The sequence below is a fragment of the Thamnophis elegans genome, chromosome 13 (genome assembly GCF_009769535.1).
Source record: "Thamnophis elegans isolate rThaEle1 chromosome 13, rThaEle1.pri, whole genome shotgun sequence".
Lineage (NCBI taxonomy): Eukaryota > Metazoa > Chordata > Lepidosauria > Squamata > Colubridae > Thamnophis > Thamnophis elegans.
In genome coordinates, this window is record NC_045553.1 from 18,323,283 (window position 1) to 18,338,376 (window position 15,094).

Sequence of the window (15,094 nt, forward strand, 5' to 3'; positions counted from 1 at the left end):
AAGTGATGAAGCTAATTGTCTGCTTTGGCTCTGCCATTTCTTGCTTGATCAAAATAGCCAGAGGAGGAAAGGGTCATTAAGAAACAGAGAAATTGTAAGTGGTAAGCTGGTTCTAGTGGAGCTTTGTTGTGAAAAGCACTTCCTATAAGAAGGAATCCTCTACACTCTAAAGCCATTTGCTCCCTCCAGCTCCTCAGAGTGCAGTGGCAGTAAATAAAACCTAGGGAAAAGGATTCATCCTTCTGAAATTTGCATACAAACAGAAAGCTTTGTATACACATTAGGAAATATTACAAAAGTGTTCATCGAAGCATCAAAGAATGAAAGCAGAGAAATTTATATTAACATAAGATAGCAACTACAATCTTTATGAGAAGTTGTTGAGACAGTATCAGGTCCCTAGAAAATTAGGAAACCAAGAGTGACATGGCCGAGCACCATGAGATCAGCATCATCTATTCCTAAATCATGGGTCAGATAGAATATGCTGTAGAAAAGATCACTAAATATAGAAGTTGCTTTAGTCAATTTGAATATTACTGGGTTCACAGGCCTATCACTATACCAGCAAGGTGGACTCTGGCATTAGATTAGATACCCACCAATCCTATAGATTGGTGCCTGCAAAGTGTTGGTATTTTTGCACATCCTCCCTGTATGTGGGGTGATTTCCAAGGACTCACTTTAAGGGTCTCTCTTCATCCTGCAGGGAAAATTCCAAAAGTTCCCAGAGGACAGTTATTTAAGAGGACAGTCTTCCATCCGTTTAAAATATTTATATATTGCCAGTTGTAATGAACAATTTTATATGAGCCTCATATTGTGACAGAAATCCCTAAGTCCTCCCTGGGGTGAAACTGTGTGAGCAATATGGAAATGCTATGAGAAGGGCACAATGGAATGACTTCCTGCAGAGGAAAGCTCATGTACACAGGATCATTTATTGAATGCTTTGTTATGTGTTTGATTTTTCTTTTCTGTCAGTGGCTATAATACAGTTTTGACATGATGTCAGTTTGGGGGCAGGCATTGCCTCCCCAATGGAGCAAAGACAAATAGCTGTTCCAACCCTGCCCAGCCCTCTGATTCAGCCATGGTGGGCTCTTTCCAGGTGATAAATGAGACAAAAGCATCTGACTGCCCAACAAAAAAATATAGTCAAAACAGTCAGGCTTTAGACCATCCTGATCTGCATCCATTGGTCTCAGATCTTCAATTTTGGGGCACTTGTCTGTTACCCACAAACAGTCTTTTTCCCCAGAAAATGTAACTAACTTATGCATCTTCAAAACAACTGCTCAGGAAAAGAATAAACAGAAATGGATTCAGCAGAAAAGCGAGAGGAGGCCCAAGTCTACCCAGCCATCGTCAAGTCAATGCAGGTTGCAGCAGCTGAACCTAGAAGGCTGTTGCCATTGTGGGCTTTTCCAACATTTGCACAGCCAAATCATCAGTTGCAGCTGTAATGTTCAAGCAAGCCATGATGGGCAACAAGCAGGTAAGGAAAGTCTATGAATCATTTTTAGAAGGGTTAGGGCAACACAGGCAATATTGGTTACAAAAGCATGAATATACAAAAACAGCAGAAACGAACAAAAACAGCCATGATTGAGAGAACAAAGGTACAGAGTGACAAGAATGACACTGGCTTCCCTTCCATACCTTCAAGGCCCAGGGAAGCAGGATCCTGCTGACTGATGAAGGCAGCTGGACAGCATAGCAGCCGGGAGGAAAGCAGGCAAATGTCAGGTCTGACCGTGGGTAATCAATTTCAATTTAGGCACTTCCCATTCCTTTCTATAAAACGGACTGCACTGATCAAAAACAGGCCCAAGATATGCCTCTCTTTAGCATTTAACATATTCAATCAGATGTGCTTTCTCTAGTTGTCTTCACTCATTCTGCAGTAATAAAAGGCAGGCATTCTTTCATGCTCTCTGGCTGCATCACTGAAAATCCAATGCAAATGTGGCCAAGTCAAGCTGCTTCTGTCCGCAGGAGTCCATTTCTGTTTCCCAACCTTAACCATGGGGCTGGGCTGACAAGACAGTGATTTTCTTAAAGCCCTATGGTTGATCTGAGTCACAATCAGAATGAGGGAGAGAAGCCAAATCTTGTGGACATCACCATAAAGAACAGACTGGTCTGAGAATCAGAGCCTCTCCATGTTCAAACCAGGGGGGAGCATTGCAGAGGCAACGATAAGAGGGATTCCCCCCCCCCCTTTGCAGTCCTCCCTATTCTCCTTAAGGATTTAAAGACACTGAAATGATTCTTGGCATTACCAGATGATTCTGCCCATCCCTCTGAACCTTTCAGCCTCATTTTCTGAAACTCTTAACCTGATGTATCATATTTGATCTGTTTAGTTGAAAACCGTAATTGAAATTCTGATGCCATAGAAATGGCTTTTCTCATGTTGGAGAAAGGTACTCATATTTATTAGTAAGCCATTAGGCCTGTTAGGGACACACTGCTGAGTGAACTGGCTTACAGGGCAATGGACAGTAACACCATGGGCGTTGACCAAGTCAACTTTTTCAGCTGGCTGATGGCCATGGGAGTTGAGGGCCATTTAATTTAGGCAGAAAGTTCCTTGCTGAGGGTGACCAGCCGGAGCTCAACGCTTCTGATTCACCCAGCCTAGGTGAAGCTGTGGGGTGCTGAATCATGTCTACAGCCAGTCATTGATTGGATAAGACAAGAAACAGGCTTTCATTCTGTCTTCTGAGCTGCATACAAACCCCATGTGGATTGCAGACTACATGTGATCAGTCCTTAATGGGCTTTCTCTGATTTCCAGGAGCACATTTGTATCCTTCATTTCTATGGAGGCCCTGGCACACTTTGGGTTAATCTCTCTCTCAGTGCAACCTACATCATAAAACTTTCATGGGGGAAAATGAGAGGAGTGCTCTGTATATCTTGGTGAACTACACCACAAAATACAGTAGATGAATCTAACTGTAATTTTCTTGAGACCAGACCTCACCACCCCAGGACTCTCTGCTCATATAAAGGCCCAGCTGAGAGAAGCAGCCTCAGAGACCCCTCACAGGGTCTAGGGCTCCTAATGATCTTCTACAATCACATTTTATCTTTAACTGCTAAGTATTTATGGCCAACTGAAACATGGCGTGGTTATCAGGATTTCTCTTAACTCACTGCCTCCCAACTGTGGCAGTTTCATCACTGAGACTTGCCAAAATTCACTTCTCCTCTGGCCCTGCTCAGAGAAGGTTCCCTGAGAGCACCCCTGGAAAACTCTGTCTTGAGTTAAAGTGGTCACTCATTTGTCATTCCTTCTAGCATGAGCCGCTTGGATTTAAGGAGCTATAGCCCAGCCTTTCAAATAGTGCAAGAGAGACAGATCATGTTCCAGAAGAGAAGGCTTCTCAGAAAAACAGTTTTATGGGGTGACCATGGACAAAGAAATGAGAAAATAAGTAGACGGTGGCAAAAATGCCAAGAAAACAATGCTGAAGCTCCTTGCAAAGGGAAGCAGAGCAGGTGATGCATCCTAGTGAATGGGCCCAGGTCCACCAAAGGTCAAATGTCCAGCTCTCTGGGCCAAATTATTCCAAAAGGCTGAGATGGGATCGGTCACCCAGATCCTCATGGGGAATATTTGCAAGAAGGTTCCTAAATCGGCATCTATCATTAGTATCGTCTCCAGCTATGATGAATGTCAAGAATGAATGAGCGAAGCGATCTCTACAACCGAAGACAGGAAGGGAACCTGCGACTTTGCCCTGCTTCTTGATTGACAGGAAAGGCTACATCTGCATGCTCAGCCTTAAACCCTGCTTGGCCTACAGAGATCAGGAAACAGCCTGGTGGTGAGGCTGTTTTTGCATTCTCCAGATAAGGAAAGCAGTGCTATCCACCTAGATGCCCAAAATCCAACTGAAGCCCCACAAAGCAAGCAGGTGGATGTTAAGCAGAGGCCCCTTCCCATCTACTCTTTTGGAGTATTTTGGAAGACTGAGCAGCTCTGTGGCAGACTCCTCCTACGCTCCCTTTCATCTCCCTGGCAGAGATGGCAGAGCTTTCTATGACAGAGGCGGACCCTTGCAAGGCTACATGGTGGATCAGGGCCCATCCCAATAGCAACCACTTCCCATCCAGCTGCAGCAGCACAAGCCACCCATTTGATGTGGTACTAAACTGACTCGTGAGAAGAAAGGGATGGTGTGAACTGGGGTGCCCATGCCGTGACAGCTGGGAATCCTGGGAGTTGAAGTCATCCCATGTGGGGCGCTCAGGACGAGAGAAGAAGTTTGGATTTTTGAAGGGCCTCTGGGAAATGCCCCGAGCCTGGGACCCCAGGAAAGCACATTAACTAGACCCACCTATTGTTTAGGCCAGAGGGGAGGTGGTGGCAAACTGAAGGGGTTAATGAATGACAATATTGCCCGTGTTACCCTGGACCCCTCGCCCACCTGGAAGCCGTCAATTGAGCCCACCCGCCCGCCAGGAGTCTAGCACCTTCAAGTGCCGACAGTATTGAGAACAGGGACTGTACCATCCGGTGTTGCCTGCTGATGGCTTTTTTTACATTTGACGTAATCGTGGTCAACTGGAGTGGCTGTGTAGGGTGGGGAAGTCAGACCTGGACCAGAGGAAGAGAGCAGGGAAGTCCCGGGGCCTGGCAGAGTTCCTGCAGAAGAATGCGAGTCCTCATCTGCCATGCAAAGCTTTTCCCTGGGGGAAGAAGAGAATGAGACCATGAAGAGCGGAAAGGCCCTCAATGGCTCCCGGGGGGGGGGGGGGGGAGGTAGCATGCACTCTGGAGAGGCCGAGGGCCTGGCATAGGACCACCTTCACAACTGGACAGGTTGACAGAACCCGATGCAAACATCTGGATTCTCCCTTCTTAATGCTCTTTCTCGTTTCCATATTCTACAAGGCTACTCCCCCCCTTCCATCCTGCTGCCCAGAGGTCCCTCTGACTGCCCCGCACCTATTTTCTGGCTTCTGCCAAGGAAATGCACCCAAATGTTTATAGCCCTCGTCCCCCCACCCCACCCCAGCACACACACAGAGTCAATCCACTCATTAGTTACTTCCTTCTTCATTTCCCTCAACCAAATACCAGGACTGGCAGCTTTTTCAGGATTGGGTTCCCTTCTAACTAACGCATAGTTTTGAAATTTTTGGGGTGACAGATGCCAGGCAGCTACATTTGTGATATTGCTGATGCCATTGCAGGAGGTCTGCGTAGGCGGCTATTGGGGGAAAGTGCTACATTCTTGTAATTCAATGCACTTTTCGTAATTCAAAATGCAGGTAGTTCTCAACTTAGGACGACAGTTGAGCCCAAAATATCTGTTGCTAAGCAAGACAGTTAAGTGAATTTTGCTCCAGTTTATGGCCTTTCTTGCCAGAGTTGTTAAGTGAACACTGCAGTTAAGTTAGTAACAGTTTAAGATGTTTAAATTTAGCAGCTGGAGTGTTGAAGAGTTGTGCAGTGAGGCAGAAGATGCAGTTGTGGTGAACTGGGTGTGGATTGCTCACTCCTCCATGAGGCAATGTGTGCTGTGATTGGTTGCTGTGGGTGTGGAGGGGGAGTTTCCCTTCACCCCCGCCTTTTTTCCTGTGTGCTCACCTCCTGATGTTCCTGCTGTATTGATTTACTTGACAATGCTCTTGTTTGCCCAACCATCTTGTTTGATGTAAATATATTTATATAAAACTATAAGTTCATGTCAGGGTCTATGACTTTATTTGGACACTGGTTACGTAATTCCCTGACATGGTTGTTAAGTGAACCTTGCTTCCCCATTGACTTTGCTTGTCAGAATGCCCCAAAGGTGATCACGTGAACCTGACACCTGGCAACCATCATAAATACATGCCGGTTGCCAAGCATCCGAATGTTGAATATGAGGATGCTGCAATGGTCGTAAGTGTGAAAAATGGTAATAGCTCACTTTTTTCGGTGCTGTTATAAGTTCAAATGGCCCATAAATGAACAATTGTTAAGTCAAGGACTACCTATATTGAAAGACTGCAACCCTAATAAATCATGCTGAAAATTACATCAGTTATTTTTGGACTGACTTATTACAATCAGTCTGGTTTATTTTGGTGATATGTAATTTATGTTCTACTGAGTTACTTTTGGAGCCTTTCCTCTGGAGATGTAAATTAATCCATGTTTGTTTTTATGCAAGTTATTTTTATATTTTCCAATTCTAAATTCTCAAGGACCACCACCATCCATTTTAATAGTTGGTCTGAAAAGAATGGAAAAGGGCCTTTCTGTTTTCCTACGTGGTGGAGATCTGGCACCAAAAATGGACCCTGAGATGATTGTCGTTAATAAAAGTAGCAAAACTCTGCCAGTTTCTGGATCACCTAAAGCCTGATTTACTCAGACTGGAAAAGGGGCATAAGGATGGCAGCTGCTGCTTAGCACTGTTTGCCCAGCTGTGCAGAGCACAGAGCACAAGGCATTTCTGTAAGACTCCTGAACAGCCCCTTGTGTTACCGGGTGACAACAGGGTGAGAAAGCAAAATCAACTTTCTGCTCAATATACACCTTAAAATGTTAAAAAAACACCAAAACAGGAATGTTGCATTTGAAATTTTTTTGTCTTTGGGGGAGCAAAATAGCCAGGGATAGGCAGAACCCTGTTTTCTTAGCCTTAGCCCCTTAGTGAGGATCTCCAGCACTCAGAGAAACACGTCCTGTTGTCAGTGAGGAATTTTCATGAGGTCCCAATAGGAATCTCTGACCCAGCAAGGCTTCAAAAGTGATCAGCCACAACCTACCCCACCTCCCCACCATGATTTTTACAGCTGAAGAAGAGCTGCTCCTGCTCTCCCAGCTCTGCCCCACACACCCCAGGTCTCCAGCACTTGGAGCGGGCAACTGGGTAGGCCCTCCACCCTTCCCTCCCATGATTCCCTGCCTCAGACACGCTGCCTGGATCCTCATTTGGGGACCCCCAGCATGTGTCTCTTGGAGATGGCTCTGCAAAGCAAATTCCGGAGAGGCTTTTACTGATACAGAGGATGGTTCTTCTTGTGTCAAGCCAGCTGTCCAGAAGCCTGGGAAGAGTTCAGCAGAGCTTTTCATTTAGTGCCCATCCTCTCCGAGTATAAAGTATAAACTGGGCAATTCAAAATGTCAGAATGTCCAAATGCCATATGTCTGCAAAAGTTTGCTTTCAGCACCATCACTGCTACCTCGCCCCAGAAAGCTGTGCCCATTTCCCTCCCTGGGGGCTGAAGCCAGCAAAAAAGGGGACTCACTTTTCAGAGAGCTTGGGAGTGTTTTTTTCCTCTCCCCTGGCAAAGGAGCCCTCAGCAGCTTCTTTCATAAAAGTCACCAGCAGCTCAGCATCTGCTCCAGAGTCAGGTTTTCCCACCAGTTTTAGGATTGACGCGTGGAGCCGAAAGTAGACCTACCGGAAAGAAACTCACTGTGGCAAAATTTCCTCCTTTGAATCCAGCCATCTTACAAAATCCATAAACAAGAGAGAATGAAAAGCAAGGCAAGCCAGATCCACCCTAAAGGAATCCGGAATAAGCCTTTTTGGCAATGCCCATCTGGTAGGACCATGCAGGGCAGTTGAAGCCCTTCAAGTTGCTGGACAAAGAGGCCTTTCATGTCTTTTGTGGTGCCCAGCATGACAGTTGAGTTCTTATTGCTCTTGAAGAGGCAGTCTACTAAAGCCAATGCATAAAGTCTCAAACAAACAATAGCCCACCCTGTGCAGAGGTACCTGCCTGCAAGATAGCCAAGGAGGCCACCAGACTTCAGATGGATTTTGATTTTTATTCAGCTCAAAGCAGCTTCTTTCCTCTTCCTCTCAGTTGGGGAAGGGATATCCTCAGTGTTTGGGGGGGTGGGGGGATCCTCTTACTAGAGGGGAAGGATGATTGTATTGAGGAAGATACAGAAAATCTCATCACCCCAGTGATGAGGGGAGAAACATATATCAAGACCACAACAGACAGAAAAGATGTCCCGTTGCAGATGAGACATGCCGCCCTGGCCCGTGTTAGGCCTTCTCTCAAGGCCTCTTGTGCTGCTCTTCAAATGCCGCACACCTACTCATTAGGCCTTCTCTCAAGGCCTCTTGTGCTGCTCTTCAAATGCCGCACACCTACTCATGATGCTTCAGAGCTTGAGCCCTTCGCGAGTATCGCAACAAGGCTGTGCCTGCTGTTCTTCAAACTGTAGAGATGAGTAGCCCTTCTATTCTATCACCTTTTACAATATTCGAGAGCACAGTATGAACAGTAGAATTCTTCAAGTTTCTGGGTTCTATAATCTCCCAGGATTTGAAATGGACACTATCAGTAAAAGGCACAACAAAGAATGTTCTTCCTGCTCAGAAAGCTCAGACATCCCAAGGATCTGCTGATACAATTCTACAGAGGAATTATTGAGGCTGTCATTTTGTACTGCAATAACTGTCTGGTTTGGCACAGCAATCAAACAGGACAGGTACAGACCAACTGATACCATATTTAGGACTGCAAAAAGAACAACTGCAACCAATCTGCCTTCTGTTGAGGACTTTTATATTGTGAGAGTCAGGAGGTGGGCTGAGAAAGTATTTACATACCCCTCACATCTTGGACATAACCTGCTTCCAGTCCTCCCTTTGGGACACCACTACCACTGCATTGCATTCTAAAACATATACAAGGAACTTTTTCCTTGTGCCATCACTCTGCTGAACACCTAATTCCCACAGTGCTGTTCTCCAGACAGTGCTGTCTTATGTTATGTACTTACCCATGTTGTATGATTGTAGCATTATTATTATCCCTCTCATCTTCTCGTCTACCCCCTTACTGGTATCATTATTACAAGTATTATTATTCTGTTGTTTTGCAATGTACTGTACGCTGACAGCTTCTGCACTGGAAACAAATTACTTGTATGTCTAATCACACTTGGCCAAATAAAGTATCCCAGCCCATCCCATTTAGAAAATGGCATGAGCATGACCAGCAGCTGCCTTGCCTGAGGCCAGGCTGGGCACAACTCATTGGCAACAGGAGGAAGATGGTGAAGGTCAACTGGGTGAAGCCAGGTCTGCAGAGGGCAGGGCAGGGCAGGCCTGAGTGTATACGTAGCTGGCCTTTATGCTGGGGTGGCTGCTTACGGCATAGGGCCTCAGGTGGTGGTGCTGGGACTGTAACAGGCCCAGGGATGGTGTGGCTGGCTGAGATTGCGGAAGCTGTGACTTCTACTTCAGCATCATAGCAATAGCACTTACATAGCGCTTAACAGCCCTTTCTAAGCGGTTTACAGAGTCAGCCTCTTGCCCCCAACAATCTCGGTCATCATTTTATTGACCTCAGAAGTCTGGAAGGCTGAGTCAACCTGGAGCCGATGAGAATCAAACTGCCGACTGCAGGCAGCCTGCAGTACTGCATTCTAACCACTGTGCCACCCATGCCCTGTTGCAGAGGATGGCCGAAAAGGCTGAGATGGAGGGAGAGGGGAAAGATAGGGGGAGGGAACTGAAGTGCCTCAGGGGTTGTAGTGCAGGTGGCCTGATTTGATCACATGATCGTGGGGGGCTGATATAACTTCAGGCTCAAGTGTTAAGCCCTGCTATAGCTTTGAATGACCTTTGAACAAATGGTCGTTAAGCGAGGACTACTTGTATTACATTAGTCAGATGATTTTGAGAATGGCACCTGTACCTTCTTCCCAAAGTGGCTGAGTCTCACCAGTTCACTCCCTTTGGGGGCACTTTTAGAATGTTGGAGTGCATCTGCCAAACAGGATTCCATCCTCTCCTTTGGCATGAAAGCTGGCTGGGTGACTTTTGGCCAATCATGCTCACTCAGCCAAAGTAGGTGGTGCTTGTCATGACCAAAGTAGGAGAAGGGAGGAGTATTGGGTATGTCTGTCCCTTTGAATTACGTATTAAAAAATCATCCAGCCAAAGGGGCTCGGCATTAAATTAAAGGAATGGCAGACAGGCTCCTCTTCCATCTCCCTCACCCCCAGTTAGGACTAGAAGGGGCTGGAAGTAGGAACCGGATTGGGGAGATGCACAGGAACACAGCCTTTCTCAAAATCCCAGGTTCTAGAGTTTTCTGAAGATGACACAGTCCAGGATAGACATCAAGACCCTTGTCTGCTGTAGCCCCAGGGGAAGAGAGGCTCAAACTTGGTCAGCATCCTCCATCAGGCTGATGCAACTTGCAAGGCCCTGATCAACTGAAGGCCAAAGAGGAAGAGCAGCTGGAGGCTTCACCTTGATGTGAAGGCAGCTCTGGCCCAGCTGCTACCTAGGGATCACCTAGGGGTCAGCTGTGTGACTGATGGGTCTGGGTCTTGCCTTACCTCCAGGGCCTCCATGGCAAGCTCTGGGGGGTTATGATAGTGTATCTTCTTGGGGTACCGTGCTGCCTCTTCGTGCAAGAAGTGACCCGCCTGCTTGTAGTGAAAGAGATAGACCCCCGGGGGCTGCTTCTGCTTCTCCGCAATCTTCCCCAGCATGTAATGGATCAGCCACTCCTCTTCGTCTCCGTCACCCTCGCAGCGGGAAGCTGACGTGAAGCAGTGCTTGGCCGTTTCCAACATGCCATTGCGCCGCTCTTCCATCTGAAAGAGAAAGCTGGCTCAGCAATGAATCATAAGCAGGGTGGCGAGCCCCTCGTGCCATGACAGCTGTCCACACCTGCTGCACCACCTCCGAGGGCAGCTCTGGTTTCAACTGCTTCAGCTGCCGGGAGGCAAACGAGTGCAGAGCGTAGGAAATGGTGCCATACTCTATCCAGAGCGAGAGGTTGGAGCCATCGATCTCAAGGGCTCGTTTGAAGCAGCTCAACACTGGGGTGGATTGCTTCCAGATGAGGCTATCGCTCTTCAGTTCATTGGAGTTCAGCTTATCCTGAATGCGGCTGGCCCGGGCCAGGGCCATGCCTGCCCATGAGTCAAACCTGAAAGAGAACACACAGCCACAGTCCCACTTTGCATTTGCAAGAACCCAGGAGGGCCGACCACTGAGATCCCACAAGGCACTTGGCTTTTCAACCTAGTCTACTCAAGGGAACTGTCAGTGGGCGGGTATATAGACTCGGGGATCTTGACCAAATGAGGAGTCAAAGAGCCTTGGGGATTTATTCTAACTTCTGATAACACCTAGCAGAAGTACTGCTTTTTCAGCGAAGCTTTGTAAATGCAGTATACAATTAGTTGGCTAATTGCCTGACCTTCCATAGTAGAGAGCATCTCTTCCTTCTCTGTTGGCAAGGCAACCTGCTATTGCTAACTTTTAAACTATTTTCCCCCTCTGGCCCCAGAGCAATCCTAAGCATGTATATAGATGTCAGGATTATGATACAAACTTAATCTGTGTGTGAACCAGTCTATTTTTTTAAACCTTACACATTTTAAAAGTTGTGTATGTGTGTGTGTGTCACACAGATTAATGGTAGTTCTCTCTTCAGTTTGGCTAACAACTGTGGTCTGCTACCTTTCCTCTAGCAGAAGACCTGGAACTCTCTATGTGCCCTGCATGCTGGTCTGCAATTGTCCTTTAGTGTTGTTACTCCTCTTCTGTCTTCAGATAGAGCCAAACGATTCTCTTCAGCACTGCAAACACAGTCCAATTTAACACAGCTTTGCCAGCCCTTCCTTGTCCTTCATTAAAGCCAGCAGCCCATTTTTACTAGCTGTTTGCTGTCCAAATCCTTTTTAGCTGCAATGCCCCACTAATAATATCTATTTTCCTATGAGAACTAAGCCTTTGAGAATTTAAACTTATGCCTATTTTAAGCTCTCTGTCAGCAAAGGGAATACAAACTGTTTTGTTTCAGTGTCCAATCAACCTGAGAAGGTTGTTGTTGTGAAGCTAAAAATAAAGGGAGATCCAACTGAATTACTAATTTTATAAACAAAAACATTGTGTAGAATCAAAGAGCTGAAGGAGGCAATTTACACCCAACCTTCTGCTCAGTCCAGGATCCAAATTAAAGCATCTGGTATCATCAGCTTTCTAGTTAAAAGCTGCTCTGGGAGCATTTTCAGGCAGTTGAAAGAACTTCTCAAGGCTACAGTTCCAGAAATCAATCCCAAACCACAGAGTCCTACACGAATGCTCTTCCTGGTTCACTTTCTTATTTTTTCTTTTATGAATTTAATATCCTCTGTTGGCTCTAGTAATCTTTTGAACCATGAAAATCTTCCATGGTTTCCATGACAAAATATAACAATGGGGTTGATTTTGGAAGATATGTATTGTATCAAATATCAAAATAGTGTAACAGATGTAAAAATAACACAGTCAACATCCATCTATGTTTTGATCTGTGCTCATATCAGGTGTTTTCATGCTCCTTTCACATCAAGGGCAAAACAGATCAAAGAGGAGATGCCTCTCTCCACGATGGAGGGGGAGGGGAGGCAACCTTCTTCCCGGCTAAGGCATCGGCATCACCTGCTTCCCACTGAAGGGCTTTGCCCAGGAGAGAAGCTGCGGTCAGGATCAACAACAGCTGCAGCAGCCATTTTCTGGAGGCCCAGGTGCCCATGGAACGTACACCGTGGGCAGGGCCAAAGGAAGGCAATGCAGACACTATCCTGCAATCAGGCAAAGGCTCCCCTCTGAGCAGACGACCAGCCTGACCTGTTTGGGCAGATGCAGATGTCATGCATGTAGAACTTGATGGCCTTGGACTGTTCCTTATTCTTGAAGTGGTAGTCAGCCAGGAGGTAGTATAGCTCGGTCACCACTGGAGGAGAGAAGTCGGCACCCTCCGGGAGGGATGGCACCTGGCAACATAGAGAAAGACCACATCTGTTTTGGTTCAGGGATTGGGGAAACTTTGGCTTGGTGGGAAGGGCTGTCCGGACTGCTGAGCAGTTGGGGAAACCCTCCTAGCTTCCAGGCTGGCCTTCAGGAGACTATCAAAGGCAAAGATATTCACAAAAGGTATCTGGAGGTCCAGAAAGGGCCAAAAGAAGATAAAATAAACAGGCAACTGTTGTCTAAGCGTTGGCTGACACCTCCAGTGCATCAGTGGGCATTTCTGTCTTTATACTCTTGTATAATCTTCATGAGCTCTTGGAAGTTTACCCCAATAAAATCATACTAAATCCAAGACAACATTGCATTAAACATTGCACTGTAGAAATAGGAATGGCATTTCCAAAATGGTCTCCAGGAAAGCTGTTTTAGGCTAGTGCCTGGGAAGCCATCAGGTAAGGCACTAACATGACCTCAACCATTTTTAATCAATTTGTTGAAAATGGCTGCACAGAATAAAACAGATGGCTAAACAAGGGGGGTAAATTATAAGGAGGCAGATTTTGAATGGTAAGATGTTTAACAATGGAATAGACTTCCTCAGATGATGGAAGACCCCTTAAGCAAAAGCTGAATGCCAAGGATAATATTATAGTGGATTCCTTTCTTGGGCAAGGGGCTGGATTGAATAAAGATCCCTTCCAATTCTTACATCCTATAATTCTATGAAATTGAAATATGTTTACAAAGAATAGAAGCAACAACGATCTGAAGATAGAAAACCAAAAGAAATTCATTGAACTGGGTATATTTAGTCTTGAGAAAAGGCAGCTGAGATGACAATAAGTTAACATACTTTCAAACACCCTGAACTGCATTTCATAGAAGAAAGTCAGAATGCAGGACATGGGACAACAGATAACAGAAGTTGGAAAGTGGAATCCAACTGAATCTCAGAAGAAGCTGTAAAATTGGATGGATAGTGGGGCAATGTTGGCGGGACTATGGAGTTTTTGAACTAAGATGCTTAGACTGAGTTGGACCCAACAGAAGAGAATCTCTGAGCTCAGAGTTTAATTGGCGCTCTCTGAGCCTCTGTCAACTTGTAGACATTTCACGAACCCAGCAGGACCAGCAGTGATCAGCGTTTAATCTCATTCTTTGTAGGACCTGCTTACCATAAGTGCTCGAAACTGAGAGCCGTTTCTCTCTGCACCCAAAGGTTTCCTGTCTTTCTCATGCAATAGCCCCAGCCAGCTCTCTTCTGAAGTCCGAAAATAAAGCACTTGTAACTCCTATGACGCATTCCCAGAAGCAAAATAATTAGTACCTTGCTCAAGGTCCCTTCAATGTAACTCGACACTTCTTCCAATCTCAGCATAGGCTTATCTGTTTGAGGGACAATCGTGGCCATCTTCTTCAGAAGGTTGGCTAGGTCAGCAGAGACTGTACTGGTTTTATAGCTGTCAAATTCAGGAAGGGTCTTGGGCTTAAAATATTCAAACATGAATAGGGAATCTTCCCAGATCAATTCCACCTTGGAAAAAAAGAGATTTTAAATATGCATTGATCAAACCAATGCATGAAGTGAGAATTACCCAAGAGGCTCCTCCTCCTTCCATTAGTTTCAGCAAAGCCTGGACAAGCATCTGTTGAGAATAGATCACTTTGGGTTCCTGCCAGGGGTGGGTTCCTACCAGTTCTAACCTCTTCTATAGAAGAGGTTCCACAAATCTACAGTGCCATTTAGAACTGGTTCCAGCTCCCTCCCCCCGCCCGTCCGCACATCATTAAGATGGAGAGCGAGAGGAGGAATTCTGGGAGTTGAAGTCCACAAGTCTTAAAGCTGTCAAGTTTGAACACCCCTGGGTTTTTTTCTAAAGGGTTAGGGGTGCAAGGGTCTTGTAACTTGACAGCTTTAAGACTTGCATGCTTCAAATGCCAGAGTTTCTAAGCCAATATTTTGGTTGCTAAGCAAGAGCATTGTTAAATGAGTTTCACCACATTTTACAAGTTGGCCACTCCTACCCAGTCATATGGCTAGCAAGCCACTCCCACAAAGCAGGCCACACCTACAGAAGAGGTTCTAAAAAATTTTGCAACCCACCACCGGTTCCTGCACTGAGCACCAGGTTGACGGTTGGATTTCACAACCTGTACGATTTCTTACCTTGTAGGATTCTGAGGAACTGCTGTGCAATGACCTTTCAACGTCCTGAACAGACAGAGCTGCTCTAAGTTTACTTTTATTGACAATATCATTAGCTTTTTTTCACTATTTGTGATTAAACCTTTTTGGTTACATTTTGAGACACAATTTAGGAAAAAATGATGGGCATCAGGCAGGTGTCCTAGAAACTGTG

General features: G+C 45.8%; 1 protein-coding gene across 8 annotated transcripts in view; it reads right to left on the minus strand.

Annotated features, from left to right (window-relative positions):
• CABIN1 (calcineurin binding protein 1) overlaps positions 1 to 15,094 on the minus strand; it is a 157,961-nt gene that overhangs the window by 39,957 nt on the left and 102,910 nt on the right. For 5 of the 8 annotated variants that reach the window (XM_032229942.1, XM_032229938.1, XM_032229935.1 and 2 more), the window contains 7 exons: positions 14,062 to 14,268; positions 12,612 to 12,757; positions 10,662 to 10,923; positions 10,325 to 10,585; positions 7,261 to 7,412; positions 4,526 to 4,704; positions 1,663 to 1,707 (listed from right to left, as the gene is read on the minus strand). In XM_032229942.1, coding sequence (XP_032085833.1) covers positions 1,663 to 1,707; positions 4,526 to 4,704; positions 7,261 to 7,412; positions 10,325 to 10,585; positions 10,662 to 10,923; positions 12,612 to 12,757; positions 14,062 to 14,268 — 1,252 coding nt within the window. The remainder of the gene's footprint in view (positions 1 to 1,662; positions 1,708 to 4,525; positions 4,705 to 7,260; positions 7,413 to 10,324; positions 10,586 to 10,661; positions 10,924 to 12,611; positions 12,758 to 14,061; positions 14,269 to 15,094) is intronic. The other 3 variants (XM_032229937.1, XM_032229939.1, XM_032229936.1) reach the window with 3 other exon arrangements.